The 19909-nt window shown below is 57.8% G+C and overlaps 1 protein-coding gene across 1 annotated transcript in view; it reads right to left on the reverse strand.

The window, feature by feature from the left end:
• Nucleotides 1–19909, reverse strand: part of ITGB4 (integrin subunit beta 4) — a 32995-nt gene extending 13086 nt beyond the window's left edge. Inside the window, exons 1-26 of the mRNA XM_007454338.1 lie at nt 19720–19909; nt 16175–16263; nt 15089–15171; nt 14746–14847; nt 14389–14593; nt 13608–13704; nt 13251–13422; nt 11839–12102; nt 11429–11518; nt 11017–11139; nt 10464–10628; nt 10213–10289; nt 9291–9493; nt 7200–7303; nt 6981–7079; nt 6676–6805; nt 5812–5934; nt 5615–5721; nt 4820–4853; nt 4452–4643; nt 4086–4189; nt 3710–3768; nt 3555–3578; nt 2382–2530; nt 2108–2287; nt 1125–1273 (exon numbers count right to left, since the gene is read on the reverse strand). Coding sequence (XP_007454400.1) covers nt 1125–1273; nt 2108–2287; nt 2382–2530; nt 3555–3578; nt 3710–3768; nt 4086–4189; nt 4452–4643; nt 4820–4853; nt 5615–5721; nt 5812–5934; nt 6676–6805; nt 6981–7079; nt 7200–7303; nt 9291–9493; nt 10213–10289; nt 10464–10628; nt 11017–11139; nt 11429–11518; nt 11839–12102; nt 13251–13422; nt 13608–13704; nt 14389–14593; nt 14746–14847; nt 15089–15171; nt 16175–16253 — 3114 coding nt within the window. The 5' untranslated portion in view covers nt 16254–16263; nt 19720–19909. The remainder of the gene's footprint in view (nt 1–1124; nt 1274–2107; nt 2288–2381; nt 2531–3554; nt 3579–3709; nt 3769–4085; nt 4190–4451; nt 4644–4819; nt 4854–5614; nt 5722–5811; nt 5935–6675; nt 6806–6980; nt 7080–7199; nt 7304–9290; nt 9494–10212; nt 10290–10463; nt 10629–11016; nt 11140–11428; nt 11519–11838; nt 12103–13250; nt 13423–13607; nt 13705–14388; nt 14594–14745; nt 14848–15088; nt 15172–16174; nt 16264–19719) is intronic.

The following is a 19909-nucleotide window of genomic DNA, read 5'->3' on the forward strand; positions in this document are numbered from 1 at the left end:
CCTTGCGTTATGCGGGCCTCTCACTGTTGTGGCCTCTCCCATTTGCGGAGCACAGGCTCCGGACGCGCAGGCTCAGCGGTCATGGCTCACGGGCCCAGCCGCTCCGCGGCATGTGGGATCTTCCCGAAACGGGGCACGAACCCGCGTCTCCTGCATCGGCAGGCGGACTCTCAAGCACTGCGCCACCAGGGAAGCCCTAGACTTTATTACGTTTTGAGTGAAGTTTTGATGTGAATATTTTTAGTTTTAAAATGTTGGTAATAGGTATAAACTGGATAACTAATAAGAACCTACAGTATAGCACAGGGAACTCTACTCAATACTCTGTAATGACCTATATGGGAATAGAATCTAAAAAAGAGTGGATATATGTATATGTATAACTGATTCACTTTGCTGTACAGCAGAAACTAACACAGCATTGTAAGTCAACTATACTCCAATAAAACTTAGTTTAAAAAAACGTTGGTAATAGGGAATTCTCTGACGGTCCAGTGGTTAGGACTCTGAACTTTCACTGCCATGAGCCTGGGTTCGGGTTTGGGTTTGATCCCTGGGTTGGGGAACTAAGATTCCACAAGCCATGCGGCGTGGCCAAAAAAAAAAAAAAAAAAAAAAAAAATGTTGGTAATAAATTTAGAAAAACAAACAGACCTGTAAGCCAAATCAAGCACATCCACCACCTGGATTTGGCAGTTCCCTGAGACTGGGGCCCAGTGATAAAGGGGTCACTGCCCTACCACACGGCCCTCCCTGCCCTGAAGGGCTGCTCCTGTGGCACGGCCTAGAGACAGCCTGCCCGGCAATGACAGCCCAGGGACACGGGGTGTGTGATCCCACGTCAAGAAGCCCAGAGTCCCTGGACAGGGGCAGACGGAGGTGTCTATTTCTCTGTGGAGAGTTTGGCTGTCCTGGTGGATCCTGGGATGTTGGGAGGGGGACATGGATGGTCTGGACATAATGAGACCTTACTCAGGGTGTCACTGGCACTTTTGGTGTGCAAGATACCCCTGCTGCAGGGTGGCCGGGCAGGTGGACATGTCCTTGGGAGGCCAGCCAGCGGCACCACCAACATCCAGAGACTCAGGCGGCTGCCATGTCCTGACCCCGTGGTGGAGACTCACCCGGTTGCCCTGCGCTGTGTTGTCCTGTGTGCAGTAGGAGACCTGGGACTTGCCATTGTCCAGGATACGCCGGATGATGGGGATGCGGGCCACGTGCTCCCCGCGGCTGACCAAGTACTCAGGCTGCTCAAAGGACACGATCCCGCTGGCTGCAAGGAGCCAGGCACTGGTCAGGGGTCTTGGCCACAGTCCCATCTCAGCCCCCGCCCTCCCTGTGGCCCAGCCCGGCCCAGACTCCAGGAGTCTGCTTGTCACCCCTCTCTGGGGAAGGGCCGAGGAAGGGGCTGGAAAAGTCTTCCAGGAAAAGTTGACAAGGCTGGAACCGTGTCCAACTAACATCTTGGAAGGGTCAGGGCAGAGAAAGGAGGCTATGCAGGGGCAAGACCAGACATGAGAGCTGAGACTGAGAGCTGAGGCAGAGTAGGCCTAAGTCCTGGGGTCCTGGAGCAAGTGGGGAGGAGGGGTCAGGGACCAGAACAGACCCTCCGGGCACCGGAGAGATGGTTATCAACAAGTCCAGGTTCCCCGAGGAACTAGCAGGGAAGGCACCGTGGGTGACAGTGGTGTGACGCCTTGCTCACCCCTCTAGATAGGCTTGGACAGAGGGAGGCCCCAGTCCTCTTCCTGCTCTGATGCCCTGCCATCCTAGGGGGGCCCCATTCAGTCTCCCAAGTTCAAAGGCCATAGGGGAAGAACAAGGAGAGAGGGATGTGCAATGGCTCCAGGAGGACGTAGCACCCTTTGGTGATTATAAGAGAAGCTCCCACACTGAGAGCTTACTACCAGGCACTGTGCAGAGATTTACAGCCACACACTCCTCACAAGAGCCTGATACCCATTTTACAGATGGAGAAACCAAGGCTCAGAGGTTAAGTCACTGGCCTAGGCCACATGGCCAGGCCCCACTTCCACTTGGATTGAGGAGGAACAAGGGACCCCAGAGCCTCCCTTTTGGCCCCTGTGTTCCCCCCACCCTGACCGACCTTGCTCCTTGATGATGGTGATGTTGACCAGGCGGCGGCCGAGGGTGGCAGTGCCCACGGGCACGTCGATGGCCTCCACCAGCAGCTGCTTCTCATCATCGTCCTCAGGCCGGATGAAGAGAGGCACCCGCACGTCCACCAGCTCCACACCCTCCTGGAACTCCACCATGCCCCGGGCGTCTGGGCGGGCGGTGGGGAGCCGTCAGATGGGGGTCAGGGGGCCGCATAGGGGTGGGAGGTGAGAGGGAGGGGCACAGGGAGCCTGGCCACCCACCCTGGTCTGCAGTGAGGGTGTAGTAGCCAGGGGCCACCTTGAGCTCGTGGAAGGCCCCCTGCTCCACCTGCTTCTCCGTCAGCTTCAGCAGGGCCTGCTTGGCCGAGCGGGGCGCCATCAGCACCGTGTCCACAATGGTGTGGTCCTGCCTGGGGGCGGGGTTGGGTGGGGAGGTGTCAGGCTGGCCAGGAGGCTGGCACTTGTCCCGCCCCGCCTACCTGTCCTCTCTCCATCAGGGGACAAGATTCCAGGCAGCAAAAAGCAGTCATCAGAACCAGACAGTCCTAGAGGCCCAGGCTGGTCCCAGCGTGGTGGGCCACCTCACTCTGCAGCTTCAGCATCCTCATCTGTGAAATGAGGCTACTACTCCCACCCACCTCACCAAGAAGGGCTGGTGAATCAAAAGTAGAGTCAGGACAGCAAAGATGTGAAGGGTATAGGCCCTGAAGCCAGACTGCCTGGGTTCAAATCCTGGCTCTATATCTTAACAGCTAGGTAACCTTGGGCAAGTTACTTAAGCTCTCTGATTCTCGGTTTCCTCAACTATAAAATGGGAATAGCAATGATACCTACTTGGATAAGATAACCACACACATGAAGCCCTTAGAACAAGGCCTAGCCCGTTGTAAGCACTCAAAATGCTGGTCTAAATGGTTCTTACTGAAGGTGATGTGCTCAGTGAGAGCTGTATTCTGTTACTGCACAGTTCTGTTCTCTCTGCATGCTGTTCCCACCCCCACTTTTCCCCTGGTGGGGCTGGGACTTGGGGTAGGAACTGGGAAGGTGGTGTGTCACCCACTGGACCATCTTCTTGGCACCCAGCAGTGCCTCCAGGATCAAGGCCTTTGGCGTCGGAGGAGGGCTGCAGCTGGGCACCGGGCTATCCCGGGTACTGGGTAGGGGGCTATCGCCGGCACGAGGGCAAGGACTGTGTCTGCTTGGTTCCCTGTGGTTTTCCTGTTCTAGTACGGGGGCTGGCTTTTGGTGAGGGCTTCATACTGGTATTTGCTCAGTGAAGGTCCTACCCAAGGACAGACACAGACAGCCCTCCTTTCCAGTGAGATGGAGATGGAGATGGAGATGGAGATGGAGATGGAGATTGGGGTGGGGGAGGGGGCAGAGGGGGCAGGTACTTGGGGCTGGTACTACCCCACCTATGTGTCTTCAACTCACTTTTTCCCGGCATTGGGCTGCTGCCTGTGGAGGACAAAGTGGGGAACGTGAGCCAGGTGGTCCCTGGGGTGGAGGCACGATCTGCCTGGGGTAGATCCCCTGGCGTTGGCTATACGGGCAGCACCCTCACCCAACCCCAGGCACCCAGGACCCACCGGAACTTGGTCTGCTGGAGCTTCTGCGCGCCTGTGATATGCCTGTACACCTCGTTCAGCTGCCAGGCAAGGGAGGGCTGTGAGGCTCGGGCCCTGGGGGAGCCTCTCCACCCAGAGCCATTCAGGCCCAGAGGACCTCTCGGGGTGGGCTGGGGGCGTGGCCATGGGCACGCACATTGCCTCTACCCTTCTGGAAGCATTTACAGGGAACAGATCCCAGGATGATCCCAGGCCAGGCACATGTCCAAGGAAGCCCTTCTTTCCTGCCCAGGAAAATCCAGGTTCCCCGGCTGCTGCCCTCTGCTCTCCCGCCACCTGGCTCACACCCAGCCCAGAGATGCCAGCTGCCTATAGGATCGGCTTCTTTGGCCCTTACGTTCTGCTCCACTTCCTGGCGCAGCTGGTCACATTCTCGGGTGCCAGGCTTCAGTAGGTTCTCGGTGCAAAGGCGGGCAAGGCGCAGGGACAGCCCGTAGAGCGCTAGGGGCAGGCAGGAAGGGGTGTCGTCAGCCCCCTGCACAGTGGGCACCGAAGAAGCCCCGTCCAGGAGCCATGCTTGGATAGGGGAGCACCTGAGGCTTATAGCACCATCAGGAAGGATAGAAGGTAGCCAGGCCTGTGCCTGCACCCAATACCCAGAGAAAATAGGAATGGTGTGATCCCAGACCCGGGAGCAGCGGTGAATGTGCCCCGGGCCCCAAGGGCAGCACCAAGACCTGCGGTGCCCAGCCCTGGCCCTCACCCAGCTCCGTGGGGTTGATGCCGGCAGCATGCGAAGCAAAGCCAGGCCGCTGCACGTTGTTGGTGGTCTTCCAGCGGACCGTGTCGCGCCCCTTGAGGTTCCCGCTGCGCAGCATGGGCGTGTCCAGGTGATCCGAGGCCATCAGGTTCGCCCGCAGCATGTAGTGGTCTTCCTTGAAGCCCACCATGTGACCTGCAGGACAGGGTCCTCACACTGGGCTGCTCCCTAGACCTTCCCCACCACACCCCTGCAGGTGGGACCCCGGGGCCTCCCGTCTCTGTTCCAGACTCGGCCCCCGCTTCCCCTCCACCCCAGCTGGAAGAAAGAGCGGGCAGAAGCCCGCCACCCTGGCTGATGCTGGTCCGTACCTTGGTTGCAGCACGGGAGAAGGGCCAGGCAGGCCTAGGAGACAAGGTGGGTGAGGATGAGAGCTGAGACAGCCACCCCAGCCTAGGGAAGCCCCTTCCGCCACCACCTGCCACCCACGCCAACGGTCCAGAGGGGGCAAAGGTGCCTTCCCAGACACCAGGATATTCAGGCAGCTGCAGGGGTCTAGGTGTGTGGCACACAAGGTGGGTACAGAGGGTGATGGAGCAGCGGGTTCCCCAAATGTGTGCCAGGGGACCCTGGTCCTGCTGTATACTCTGGAAAGTAAAGGTTCTGTGATCAAACCCATTTGGGAAGCACGGAATTCCTTCCTCTTATAGTTTCACTCTTCATACAACTAGATCAAAGGCTCTGAGAAGTCCTACAGAGAAGAAACCGCTTTCTCAAATGTATTTGATCACAGAACTCTTTTTCTCTGTAACACACACTAATATCCCACAACGCTGGGGGTTACTGCAGAGTATGGTCTCTGCTCCCTACAATTCAGTATCCCATGCCATGCCGTCCTCCATGTTTTCCTGTCTCCTGTCTTTCCTCCCCAGTAGACTGTCAGCTCCTGGTGGGCAGAGCCCTTCCTTCCCTTTTAGCTCTCGTGACCCTTTGCACGTGGCTGACCCCCGGGCAAGGGCTCCCAGGTATCCAGCCACTGATGGTTGGCAGAGGTGAGAGGCTGGCGTGGGGAGGGCACCAGGGCTGGGCAGAACATGTAGGTTCGCTTGGCCTCTGCCACCTACAGGGACCCTGGTGGTGGGGGGAGACCCTGGGGGAGCCCCCACCTTGCAGCAGGCACAGTGCTTCCAGCAGAGCAGCAGCAGCAGTGCCGGGAGAAACAGGAGGAACACGAGCAGGGGAATGAGCCACCAGAAGGTGCCGGGGGGGCAGTCTAGGGAGGAAGGAGGAGGAAGTCGGTGCCATTTCCCCCACCGGGGTCCGACAGGCCACCCACGCGCCCCCGGCTGGCCCTCCAGCTCACCCTTCCTCCTCTGCACCAGGACGGTGCTGTTGGGCCCGGGGGTGCCATCACCCTCCACGGTGTAACTGTACGTACAGTCGTCATCCTCGTCCCGGAAGGAGCAGTACTCCACCACCTCCTCCGCTGCACCCACAGACGGTCGGCAGGGCACCCAACCCCACCCCGGAGCACATTAGGGCCTGGTGAGGTGGCCGCTCCTCACCACGGCCCTACTCTGGGGCCCACCCCGCCCATCACAGGGTGGGAGGCACCTCCATGGGGAAGAACGCAAGTTCCCGGCAAACTGTGCATACAGATGGGGCAAGGTGGGGGCTGCCCTCCAGGAGCGTCAAAGGCTGCAAATCTGTGCCCGTCCTGGGCATCGCTCAGGAGCTGGGCTTCTACAACGTTTTTCTTTTCTTTTTTTTTTTTTTTTTGGCCACATGTGGGATCATAGTTCCCCGACCAGGGATCGAACCCATGCCCCCTGCAGCGGGAGTGCAGAGTCTTAACCACTGGCCCGCCAGGGAAGTCCCTTCTAGAACATTTCTCTGACCTAGAGGAAAGGAGGCTGTGTGCCCCCACAGCCCAACTATGTGCCTTTGCCATGTTCATGGCCCTACCCAGCTCTTTGCCTCCTGCCCAAGCCAGTAGCCATCTCCCCAGGTCTGGGTGCCCTGGACAGACTGTGTGTCCCCTACCTGGGTCTGTGTGACCTGTCTGGGTTCTGTGACCACTCCCAGGTCTGGAACCCCTCTTTCTGGACTGCATGTCCTCAGTTTGGATTATGAGCCCCCTACCCAGCTCCACAGCCCTGCCCAGATGAGAGACACCAACTACCCCATCGGAAGCCCCCCTGCCTAGTCCTCTCTCCCTGCCCCATACCTTTCTTAAGCTCATCCACCATCTTGACCTTGAAGCTGCACTCCTTACACATGTGCCCCTTCTTTTCACCGGTGCCCCACGCCTGGCACTGCACACAGGAGCGCAGGTCCTCACAGAGGCCCAGGCGGATCTGGGTGGGTGAAGAGGGCCAGACGGGCACTGTGTTGGGCGGCGGCCCCTGCCAGGCCCGCTCCCACCACGTCACACCCTTGGGCAGCTCCTCTGGCACCAGGCTCAGCCCCTCTTGTCCATCTTTGCCCCGTGCCTGGGGTCCCCATGCCCATACCCAGTGAATCTGGCCTCACCGCTGAGTAGTTGATTTCGCAGATGGTGTCTGTGTAGAGCGACTGTTGGTTGCAGTGGCAGCGGCCACACTCGCAGTAGCCACGCCCATTACAGATACCCTGAGTCAAGAGGAGGCACCAGTGAGCCAGCTGTGCCCCCACCCCTGCCTGAGAGGGAGGATGGTCCTGATTGGGGCCCCCTCTACCGCCCCCCACTGTCTGCCTCATGCCCAGGCCTACCCCGTTGCTGTCAATGCAGGTGGCATTGCTGAGAGGACAGTCACAGCTCAAGCCTGTCCAGCCAGGCTCACACACACACTGGCCCATGGAGCAGCGTCCCCGGTCTGCAGAGAAGGGGAGGGGAGAGGAGAGGCACACTTGCACCCGCAGTCCAGGCTGCCCACTGGCTGGAGCTGCCTTGGGAGCTAGGATGTCTCCAGCCAGGGGCAGAGCCATCTCTTCGCCGCTTTCTTGGAACTCCCTTCTCTCCATTTCTCCTGCTCTATTGTGCCCTTCTACCTTCCACTCTGCAGCTGGGGTGATCATCCCAAAACACAAAGCCAATCATGTGTCTCCCCTGTTTAAGAACCTCTACTGAGTCCTGGCCAATGCAACAAGGTAAGAAAAAGAAATAAAACATAAGTTTTGGAAAGCTAAGAGATGAAAAACTGTCATCATTTGCAAGTATCAGAAACATGTCACAAAATAGCAAGAAGAATCTATAAATAAGTTATTAGATTTCATAGGTGAGTTTAGCAAGGTGGCTGGATACAAGGTTAACATATAAAGAGTTAGAAAATGAAATTAAAAGCACCAGTGAGGATTTCCCAGGTGGCGCAGTGGTTAAGAATCCGCCTACCAATGCAGGGGACACGGGTTCGAGCCCTGGTCCAGGAAGATCCCACATGCTGCAGAGCAACTAAGCCCGTGCGCCACAACTACTGAGCCTGCGCTCTAGAGCCCACGAGCCACAACTACCGAGCCTGCATGCCACAACTACTGAAGCCCGCGTGCCTATACCCGTGCTCCGCAACGAGAAGCCACTGCAATGAGAAGCCCATGCACCACAATGAAGAGTAGCCCCCGCTCACCGCAACTAGAGAAAGCTCGCGCGCAGCAATGAAGTCCCAATGCAGCCAAAGATAAATAAAAAATAAATAAATGTATTAAAAAGAAAAACACACAAAAAAGAAACACACCAGTGACTCCCTTTTTCCCAAAGGATGAAGTCCAATATCCTTACTAGAATAGGGGTTGATTAACTGCAGCCTGTGGGCCAAATTCAGCTCACCACCTGCTTTTGCAAAAGTGTTGTTGGAGCAGAGCCACACTCATTTGCCAATGTATTGCCTATAGCTGCTTTCTGCTACAACGGCAGAGCTGGGTAGTTGTGATGGAGACCATATAGCTTACAAAGCTGAAAATATTTAATGTATAGCCTTTTAAGAAAAAGTCTGGACTAGACTAAAACTGGACCCATCCTGGACTGGAACCCAAGCCCCTCGCAGTCTGGCCCTGCCTCCTTCCTGGCTGCATCTCCCTCCCCTCCTGTCTCAGCTTGGCCTGTGCCAAATGTCTGCCTTTCTCCAGACGTCCTGGGTTGTCCCTTCGTTTCTCTAAGCACACCCTGGGGTGGGCAGGTGAACAGAAGAAATGGCAGACAAAAGCAAGAATGGAGGAAAGGGTAGAAAAGCAGGGTCTTGACCCCCCGTGGCAAGCATACAGTTGGGGCTTCATAAGTATCTGGCGAGTGGATTTTCGCTCATTTTCCTCCATTTACCCACTCAGTACTTCCGTATGGGCCCCTGTGGGTTCTGTGACCCCTGCCCAGCTCCGGAAGCCCTGACCAGCCAATGTGCCCATGGCCTGGGCCCACACTGTGTTAGGCCCTGTACGGCTACAGAGGATGCATTACTCCAGGCCCCTGTCTGCTAGAGATGTAGCATCTTCCAAGAGAGGACAGATCGCCACGCCGTATACCGCCGATCACTGAGGTTGAGCTGGGTGGTACCCACCCTAGTGGGATGGGAGAGTGGAGGAGGGGGTGGGCACGGGCCAGAGGACCTCAGGGGGACATTCCACAATGGGGACTTCATGCTGGCAGGGGCCTTGGGCATCAAGTTTGTGGAGGAGGAGAGAGGTCCAGGCTGGGGCTGGACTTGGGAGAGGCACTCAGGGAATCTGCAGGAGGGCCGGGCCTGAACATGGGGGTCCCGACTCCCAGCGAGGCTCTCCCAACATGGGTTCTGATGGCAGAGCCAGAGGTGGCGGGCAGGGGCTGGACGCCCAGGCCACCCTCTCGGCTTCACCTAACCTGGGCCAGTAGCTCACCGTTGCAGAGGAACCCGGAGGCACGGGGGCACTGGAAGTTGTCGTATTCACAGAATTGACCCTCATAGCGGCCGTCGCCATAGCACACGCAGTGGCCGCACTGGCACTCGCCCTGCCCCGAGCACAGCTTGTCCTCACCCTCCCGCTGGCAGGGCGCCAGGTCGCTCAGGGAGCCAGTGGAGCAGTTACAGGTCTTGCCACTCCTGTGGGAGAAGCCAGTCACTTCTGCACGGCACAGCAGGAAGGCTTTCACCATCCCATTTTACAGATGAGGAAACTGAGGCTCTAAGTGGGCCCCTGTGGGTCTGAGTTACGTAGACAGCAGGGGCTGAGCTGAGACTCAAACCTCAGTCCCCTGAGACCCTCCCCCTGTCCCTTCCTCAAGTCATGACAAACTTATTCAATGTCTTGAAGCTTGAAAAGCCCTTACTCTTACTAACATTCTCTTATGACTCCCTTCTGCTCAGGTAACAGGTGCCCATGGCTCAGATACTAAAGGCCCAAAAGGGATGGAGGGTAAAGTACGTCTCCCTCCTGTGTCCGACCCACAACACCCTAACGGCCACCACTGCCCTGATTCTTACACGTATTTCCAGAGGTAATCCTATATATCCATATATTTCTTTTTATTTTTTGGCCGCGCCATGCAGCTTGCGGGATCTTAGTTCCCTGACCAGGGATCGAACCCGGAGCCCCGGCAGTGAGACCGCTGAGTCCTAATCACTGGACTACCAGGGAATTCCCATATCTATGAATTTCAAAGTGCTTTGAACAAAATCCACCTGCCAACTAGACATACCCCTTTCCTAGCCCTTTCTATGACCAGCTGCCAACCCACCCTCAGCAGCCTACTTGGTGTGCCCAGCCCCTGCTCTGGGAGCTGCTGGCATCCTGGATGCTGGCTTCACCCTCTCACACTCACCAGCCCTCATTGCACACACACTGTCCACACATGAAATCCCCGTTGAAGCTGCAGTGAGATGACCGCTTCTCTTTTTGCTGGAATGAAATCATGGTGGGGTGGCTGGGGGGGTGAGGGACGCTGGACGCTGCCCCTCAGGGAACCCCGAAAGGGAGTTGTGGCCACAGGATGCTCTGCTGTGTTACTCAGGGCCCTGGGGTGGTCGGCTTAGCCTCTCCCTCCCTCCGCGACCTGGCGGGGCCGCATCATACCAGCTCACAGGAGCACACGTCACAGGCGATGTTCACGTCCATCTTGAGGCCATTGGAGAAGGAGGGCTTCAGATGGATGTTGCCCTTCTGGTCCGCTTCTGGCAACTGGCACACGTGAGTCCCGTCCAAGTCCTCGACAGCCCGCAGCTGCACTTGGTATGTGCCCTGCAGGGACCCCACTGTCAGACAAGGCATGTCTGGACAGACCACCAGGCCCTCAAGCTCCAGGGATGTGTCTGGCCCCTGACACCCAGCTCCCTGCCCGCCCTTCCTCAGGGCTGCGAACTTGCTCCCTCCAGGCACAGCCAGCGTAAAAACAGCACCAACAGTAACCAGGGTTGCTTTTGGCCCATTCACTCATCTTAGCAACCCTGAGCTCCAAGCTGATTGGTCTCCACTTTACAGATGAGGACAAGCTAAGGGGCTGATCCAGAGGGCTTCAAACCCAGATCTGACTCCGGAGGCCAGGCTCTGGACCTCTGTTCCGGTAGACCCCGCCCCGCAGGGCGCTGTGCCCGTCCTCCCCTGCCCCGGGACCCCCACGGAGGCACACCACTTCCCCCCGCCGGATGAGAAAGGACCCAGTGTTCGTCTTCTGGAACATCCTGGAGGTGACCTCTGTCCGCAGGCCTCGGGGGCTTTCCAGGGCCCGGATGTCCAGGTTGGAGCGGATGCGCTAAAAGAGAGCAGGCGATCAATGGCCTGGGGGTACCCCGGGCTCACCCACCCTGGCCTGGCCTGTCTGTGCTGCACTCCCACCTACACGGAGGCCTGGGGTGCTGGCGGGGGGCGGGGGGGGGGGGGTCAAGGGAGAAGAGCCTGCAGGAACCCGGGGCCAGGCCCAGGGGGCACTCCTCAAGGACTGCAGAAGACCCTTCCTCCCTCCTGTCCTATTTCCCAGTCCTCTGCCAGTCAGCCTTCTCTCCAGCCCCGCCCCAGAAAGGCTCAGACTCCAGAGCCCTCACGTTGAAGGCATCCTGCAGCAGATCCACGATGTTGGAAGAGTCCTCCTGCAGCACCCCCAGTGAAGAGACAGGAAAATACGAGGACAGCTTCTGCAGGAGAAAATGCCAGGCCGGAGCTCAGCTTCCCACAAGTGTCATCTCTTTGAATCCAGACAACACCTTTGGGGTTCGCTCACTTGGCAGATGGGGAAGCTAAGGCCTGGCACCTGCTGTGCGTTCCAGAGCCTGTGCTCTTAGCCCCCACCTGCTTGGGAGGGGGGCTGGGGAATGGGCACGTGGACTCCGCTTCCCACCAGGGCCCATCCCAAGTTTTGGGAAGGAAGGGAGGAAGGCAGATGGGGGTGTCTGAGAAGTTCCACAGACGCTCCCACCTGCCCCCATCCTGCCCAGTGAGGCCCTGGCCCCCGCACCTCGTAGTAACTATAGGAGTAGTTGGTGACTGCGAAGATGGGGATGATATTGTGCTGGCCGAGCAGGCGCACCAAGGTGGGCACCGACGGGTAGTCCTGTGTCCTGTACTGGGTGTAGGTACCCGTGGTGTCCAGGTGGCACTCCTCGTCGTTGCGCCTCATGATGCCAGCCAGCACGTTGGCGCCATCCGCCTCGTAGTGGAAGGCCGACTCGGTAGAGAATACCAGCAAGTGGGTGCTGTCGGGGCGCCAGCCGATGTGCCTCTGGGGAGAGCGAGGAGGGGTGCCCGTGGAGCAGGGGACACTCATCACAGCGCCGAGCACAGTGACAGCGAAAGCACGTCCCAACACAGGGCTCAGTGAGGACACAGGATTAACAGCCTGACGCCCCCATGAATGACGCATGTGACAGACAGCACATGAGTGATGACGGGGAAAAACAGAAACCAGTGATGGGAAGTGGGAAACAGAAGCAGGGGCTGTGCCCACAGTGGGCACCACGCAAGATGTAAACCAGGTTCATGCAGCTGTCCCCACAAGGTCTTAACCACTCTGTGAGAATATCTCAATTGCACAGAAACATGTACACCATGCAGCATTCAACGGAAGAGTTAAAATAGGTACAGCAAGCAGCACGTGGCAATTTGTTTGAGAAATACACGGGATGATTTTGAAAACCATGTATTACAAGAGAAAATGCTTATGATAGCATTAGGTGAAAAAAAAAGCAAGTTTCAGAACTATACGTACACTGATTCTAACTATATAAAATAAGGAAAAGGGAACAAAATATGCTGGTGGGGTATCAGTGGCTGGCTGTCTGATGGTGGTGAAATTATGGGCAATTTCTGTTCTTTGTTTTCCAAATTGTCTGTAATATGGATACATTATTTTCATTTTTATTTCTTATTTTTTAATTTTGTTTTATTTTTTTGGCCACGCCATGTGGCTTGAGAGACCTTAGTTCCCCGACCAGGGATGGAACCTGGGCCCCCGACAGTGAAAGTGCTGAATCCTTAACCGCTGGACTACCAGGGAATTTTCTTGTCTGTGGATACATTATTCTTTAAATGAAAAAACTGATGTGCACATAAAAAGAAGTGCCCTCTTCCAGCACAGTTGGAGATGGGTATTAACAGGGAGATTGGGTGGGAGGCTGGCCTCAGGGCACTGAAGATTCCAGAACCCCAAGACTCATGTCCGCCTCACTGGCCAATACAAAACCAGGATGTGACTGCTCAGGCCCTGATACCTCTAAACTTGGATTGGAATTGAGGGTCCCCCAGTGGGTCTGAGCTTGTCTTAGGGGATGGGGGCCCCAGCCTGGTACCAGAGCAGGCCAGTGGGCAGCTCATGCCCTTGTTGAAAAGCACAGCCGGGTCTAGGCCGGCAGGACCTGCCCCGACACTCACGGTGCACACGGCCGTCTGCAGGATGGCATCGAAACCTCCTTCGGGGGCGTCCAGGTTGCCTGAGATCCGCTCTCCCTTTAGCTTGTTCCGGAACTCCTCCACATCTTCCGTCAGGCTGATGACGTTTTTGAAGGAGAAGGGGGGGTCACTGTTGGGCCAGGGCTCCTTCAGCCTGGGCAGAAGTGGGAAGGAGAGAGTCAGGGAGGGAGAAAGTCAGGGGAGAAGCTGCCCCCAACCCCCTGCCCACCCTCTCTAGGGACCGCCCCCGTGGCTCATTTCAACGTGAAGACTTCGAAGTGCTTGGGTGGAGAGGGCGTGGGCCACCTGTCCAGGACCCCTGCCCCCTCGGTCACTCACTTCTCGGGCCTCATGTCTGTCTGAGGGACGCTAACTTTGTCCACGAACTTGCCAAATCCAATCGTGTAGTCGCTGGTGAGCTGCCTCAGGACCTGGGCTGGGCATCAACAACAAAAAAAGAGGGGGCAGCTGAGCCCCAAGAACCCCACAACACAGGGGCCGGGGTCTGGCTTGGGAAGGAGGAAGAGGAATAACAACTTATTGTCAACACTTTGCCTGTTGGGCGTCAGCTCACGCACATGACAGCCCTTGTCCTTATTTACGGATGAGGGAAATGGGACTCGGGGGACCCAGAGTCGTGCATGCAGCTAGTTGGAGGGTGCGGCCGGGGAGCTGCACCAGCCGTCTGCAGAGCTGGGAATTAACCTCAGCCTCATGGCAGCTGGTGCCTTCCGTGTCAGCAGCAGAGGAGGGACTTCCTTGGCAGTCCAGTAGTTAGGACTCTGAGCTTCCACTGCAGGGGGCGTGGATTCAATCCCTGGTCGGGGAACTAAGATCCCACAAGCCATGAGGCGCAGCACATCCAAAGAAACAAAAAGGACCAGAGGGCTCTGGTTCCCACCCGGCTGGGGCCTTCTCTGCACTCCCAAGTGGTTATTGGGGTCTGCACAGGACCCGCCTCTGAGAATGGGGGGAAGGAGTTCTTGGGGTGCTCAGATGTCCTGTCCTTCCTTGAGGAGTGGGTGCAGCTAGCCTGAGCCCTGGCCTCCTGAGCAGGTGCCCAGCCAGTGGGGGGAGGCCACTCTCTCCATGCCCTGCCCTGCTGTCTTCTGCGTCATACCCAGATCCTGCCCCATCTTCTTGAGGCTGTCCAGATCGTCAGACATGGAGTTGGAGAAGTCCATGAGGATATACAGGTCCACGGGGCTCTCCAGGGGCTCAAACACCTGCAGCTCAAAGCGCCGCTCCTCTCCCGGCCGCAGCCGCACCCGCAGCCCCTGGGGGGACACCTGGCTGCGGTGCAGGGTGGTGTCGATCTGTGTTTCCTGTGTCCAGGGGAGAGGGACACCTGGCTGGAGGGTCTCTCCAGATCTGATGGAGATACCTCTCAGCTCAGCCAGGGGACACGATAGCCTCCTACAGACAGCCAGCCTTGAGCTTGGAGGGCCCAGCCCCCGCCGACCCCGACTCTGGGCACCTCTGTGATCTCGAAGCTGCTCTCCATGACCACCATGCTCTCCTGCCGGCAGCCCGCAGCCAGCAGCTCCTCCTGGGTGTTGCAGCGCCGTTCCTTGAACATCTGGCCGGAAGGAGATGGACTCAGGAGGGCAGTGCCCATCCCCTGGCTGTCCTAACCCTGGATTTATCCTGTACCCCACCACCCCGATCTTCCTGACCCTCGCCTGTTCTCCCACGACCGCCCGGCCTGAGGCTGGGCTGAGGGCGGGGCAAGTGTGAGCCAGAGCCCAGGCGTGGGGTGTAGCAGGGTGGGGCACGCAGGTTGGGAAGGTGGCCCAGGCTAGGCCCCAGAGGCATCGCACCTCGTCCGTGCAGTAGGCGCAGTCTCTGTCCACGCGGATGCACTCCGTGCAGCTCTTCACCTGGGCCTTCTTGCAGCGGTTCGCTGGGAGCAGAGATGGGCGTGCCCACTGAGATGCGCCTCACCCACTGCCAAGCCCTTCCCTTGTGCATCCTCATTTGAAAGAGGTGGGGATTCTCTCCCGATTTACAGAGGGGGAAATGGAGGCAAGCAGGTACGTGGTCAGTCGCAGGTAGCACAGCTAGAAACCCGCAGAGCCAGGTCTCAAACCTGGACTCTCCACTCAAGTCTGGAGGCAAGGATGGTGGGGGCCGAGACTGAGGCGCTGGCGGGGACACCCTAACCACCCCCTTCACCTGCTCCTCCAGGGTAAAAGGGATTCTGTCTTGTTTATCACTGTGTCCCCAGTGCCTAGCCCAAGCCCCGCACACAGTGAGTTGTTAGTAAATGAATGAGGTAAAACTCCAGTTTCTCCAAAGGTTGGGATTCCCTTTGGTTTTGTTCAGTAAGGACCTATTATGTGCACTAGTGGGTGGTCTCCTGGGCTCCAGGCAAGGGTGCACTGTCAATGTTTAGCAAGGGCTCCGGTGAGGGCGGGGAAGCCCTGACTTGCAGCCTTTGCCAATTTCCAGGGTGTAAATGTTCCCACCATGGTCTATTTCAAGCTATCGGCATGACCTCCACTGACAGGCAAAATTTCATCAGTAGGAGCCGGCTCCAGCCCTTTGCCGACTGCAGACACTCCCAGAGCAGGTGATGATCACCTTTCTCTCCTCCAAATTCCTCTAAAACTTTTCGACTCAGCTTTCCAAGCCTCAGTACATCCTGCGAGAGCCTCCATTCTCTGAGTGGACGTCTTCTCCCTCCTCTAGACCAAGTCTCCTTCCTCCCCTGGGTGTTCTTGGGCCATACGGCTCAGGCTCATGGCTCCCCAGCCTTCAAAGTGGGTGGTGGTTGTTTGCTGAATGGCTGAGTGAGTGTCTGGGTAAGACACTCCATGAGAGCCCCCTCCCTCACTTAAGGGCAGTGCCGTGGAAGTTGAGCCCCCGCCACAGAGAGGGGTGTTGCAGGGGTGTGTCCGACTCACCCATGTCCCCGGGGAAGCTGGCGCTCAGCAGGGCTGCCAGCAACAGCCTGGTCCACCAGCTGGGATGCGGCCCTGCCATTCTCTTCCTCCTGTATAACAGCAACAATCGACATACCATGCCTGACAGCTCTGGCCCATGTGTCAGCTCACTGGGTCCCTGTCTAAGCTCCATCATTCCCATTGCACAGATGTAGAAACTGAGGCTCTACAGAACTTTAGTGATGTTCCAAGGCCACCTGGCCTGCAAGTGGCAGGGCCCAGGGCCCCTGACTCCTCTTTTCCACTGCCCCCTTCCTTGTCGTCTCTGGAGTGGCCAGATGCCCTGCAGGCCTATGCCCTGCCCAGGGAGGCCCCCACCCTCTCACCACTGAGGACTCTGGGCTCTGAGCCTGTCCCAATGCCAGGTCTCTTGTGCTGATCTACCCGAGGGCAGAACAGGGCTTATTCCGCCTTTGCCTTTCAGACCCCAGTGGCCTGGGTCAGGCTTGGCAGGGACAGGGCCACCCTAGAGGGTCCTGGCTCCGCCTTCCTGTCCCCTCTCTGTCCTGGCCCACTTGCCTCTTGGTGAGAGGGTGCAGCCAGGAAGAAGGGGGCCCCTCCCAATATCTGGGGCCTGAGAAAGGAAGGAGGAGGCTTGTAGCACTCAGCTAAGTTCTGCAATGGTTGCCTGTCCCATCAGAGGAGGGGTCCCCACCCTACTCCCCACCTCTGCCTGCCCCAGAGTTGAGTTTTGGGGGCCCCTGAGCAGATCACCCTTTCAAAAATTAGCCTGGAGCTGGATTACAAGCCCCTCCTGCCCACTCACACACACACGCATTGCCAGCCACCCCAGGAGACCCATCTGCCTTTGGTTCACCATTAAACCATCTCAACTCATTAGTGACCTTCGGGGCAGGCACCGGCATCCCTGAGGCCTTTTAAAAGATGGGTATGGGGACTTCCCTGGTGGCACAGTGGATAAGACTCTGCGCTCCCAAGGCAGGGCGCCCGGGTTCGATCTCTGGTCAGGGAACTAGATTCCACATGCATGCCTCAACTAAGGAGCCCATGTGTGGCAACTAAGACCGGGTGCAACTAAATAAATATTTAAAAAAAGAAAAGAAAAGATGGGTATGTACAGCAAGAAACAACATTATAAAGCAACTATACTGCAATAAAAACTAATAAAAAGCAAACAAATATGGCTTCCCTGGTGGCGCAGTGGTTGAGAGTCCGCCTGCCGATGCAGGGGACACGGGTTCGTGCCCCGGTCCGAGAGGATCCCACATACCGCGGAGCGACTAGGCCCGTGACCCATGGCCGCTGAGCCTGCGTGTCTGGAGCCTGAGCTCCGCAACGGGAGAGGCCACAACAGTGAGAGGCCCGCGTAACGCAAAAAAAAAAAAAAAAAAAAAAAAAAAAAAAAAAAAAAAAAAAAAAAAAAGCAAACAGATAAATAAAAGATGGGTAGCCTGCTGAAGAGAAGGGGCTGGCCATAGCCACCAGGCCTGCAGAGTTGACATTAGGACCCCCTCCTCTTTCTCTAGAGCCAGTCACCCAGCAGCCCAAGACTATGCCATGCCTACTGGCCCTCCCTCCTTAGGTCTTTGCTCAGTCCTTGGCTGAGGGGCAAGGGAGGGGCAGCCCCAGGCTCTGGGAGACTGAGGCCCCCATATGGCTGGGGAGAGCTAGGCGGTGGGGGGGGGGGGCGTTGCAGGAAGGCATTGGCTCCCAGGAGGCAGTAGCAGCTCCAACACATTGCAGGCAGAGCCTCCTGGGAAGGAGCCACCCTCTAAGAGGAGCCTGGGGTAAGGGAGCCCTGAGCCAGCTAAGGGGGTGCTTCTTGGAGGAAATGACTTTCCTGCAGCCTTGGGGCACAGGCACCACACCCACACACTATACAATATAGGCTGCTTACCCAGGCTTCCCAGGGGCACCATTACATACACAGGTACAGACACTGGAGGGCCCAGCCCAGCTTTTACTCACCCTCCTGTGCCCCCAGGCTGGGCACACAGTGGGCAAGTGCCCAGCACTTCATGTACATAATTGCCATTTAATCTGTACAGGAACCAGTGGGGATGATTGCATTGTCCCCATATCCCGGGTGAGACCCGGGCAGCACACACCCCCCATTTAGCCTTCACTTTATATTAGGAGGCTCTAAAATGGCAGCTGGGGACTAGTTATGCACTCAGGAGTGTTGTGTTTGACTCAACTTGTGTTTAAAAAGTTTTTTGATTTTTTTTTTTTTTTTGGCCTTCCTGCACAGCTTGTGGGATCTTAGTTCCCTGTCCAGGGACTGAACCCGGGCCCCGGCAGTGAAAGTGCGGAGTCCTAGCCACTGGACCACCAAGGAAAATCCCTAAAAAGTTTTAAAAGTAGTTGTTGGTGTTAAAAATAATAAGGTTTCACATAAAAGTTAGGATTGTGGGCTTATTGGAAGAGGTGGCTGGCCGTGGAGGGCTGGGCAGAGCCCTCAGGAAACGTTCTCTCCAGGCTACTCTGGGGTCCCAGGCTGCAAGGGCCTTTTTACGTACCACCCGGGTCCCGGAAGTATGTGATTGCCACCAGTGTTATCACAAAGTGGCACACTCAGGCCTTGCAGGCACAGGGACATGCATATTCTTGGACACACACTGTGACCCACATGAACATAGGCTCAGCGTTCTCCCCATACCCGCCCTCCCTCCCACCCATGGGACCCCTGTTGCATGTCTGCACCTGCCCTTCCTGCTTTCCTGGCCCTTCTGCTGCTCTATTGCCCACAGAAATCAAGGCCGAGGAGATAGGCACTCCCTCCCTGCTGTCCTTCCGGCTCTCCTTTCCCCACTCAGCCCCCAGGATGGAGCCCCTCAGTCTTCACTTCCAGCTCCTTCCGAGGCAGCAACAACCATGCCCACCCTTGGGCTCAGGGTGTGGCAAGGCCATGGGGGAGAAGCAGGAGCCCTGCCGCTGCCCTCTGGGAGCCACCTAGAGGCCCCCCGCCTACAGCCAGAGGCCCACCCGGGGCTAAGGGGGTGGGAAAGGGGGCTGGCTCTGGAGGAGTTTACAGTGGTGGGCACAGCCTCCAGGGCTGTTGGATGAGGTCAGGAGAGCTTCCTGGAGGAAGGGCGTCCTGGGCTGACTTTGGGAGGAGGGCCAAGAGGAGAGTCAGGGACTCCCCAGACCCCAGACGGACTGTGGCGTCACACAGCCAAGCCGGGAGGGCCTCTGCCTCTAGGTGGCTGCTTCTTTTTTGAACCCCAGAGGGGCCCAGCCCAGTAAGCCTGCCGGCCACTGCCTGGCCCCTGCCCACTTCTCCCTCATATCCATCCAAGGGCCGGGCGGCCAGCCTTCAGGAAGGAGAGCCGGGGAAACAAAAGCCACCCGGCCCACAAATCAGCTCCCCGCGGGTCTGCCCAGTTGGGGTGCGCGCTCACTTTCTTCTCCCCTCGGAGGTCCCTGAATGGGCGCCCAGCCCCGGCGGCCCGAGGCACCGGAGGGGCGTGCGGTGTGCGGAGGGACTGCCTTCCCGCCCCGCGCCAGTGCCCCGGCCGCCTGCCGCGGTCCGAGGATGGACCTACCTTGGGGCTGACTCGCGCCCTCCCCGCGCTGGGCTCCGCTCGGCGGCTCCGGATGCGGCGCGCGGGCGAGCCTGGACTGTCCAGAGGGCGGGCTGCAGGGAGGGCGGACGGCGGCGGGAAGGGGACCGCTTTATGGGCTGGGCGGCAGGTAGGAAGGAGGAGCTGATGAGTCAGGCAGACCGCATTCCTG

Source organism: Lipotes vexillifer, unplaced genomic scaffold (genome assembly GCF_000442215.2).
Source record: "Lipotes vexillifer unplaced genomic scaffold, Lipotes_vexillifer_v1.1 scaffold518, whole genome shotgun sequence".
Taxonomy (NCBI): Eukaryota; Metazoa; Chordata; class Mammalia; order Artiodactyla; family Lipotidae; genus Lipotes; species Lipotes vexillifer.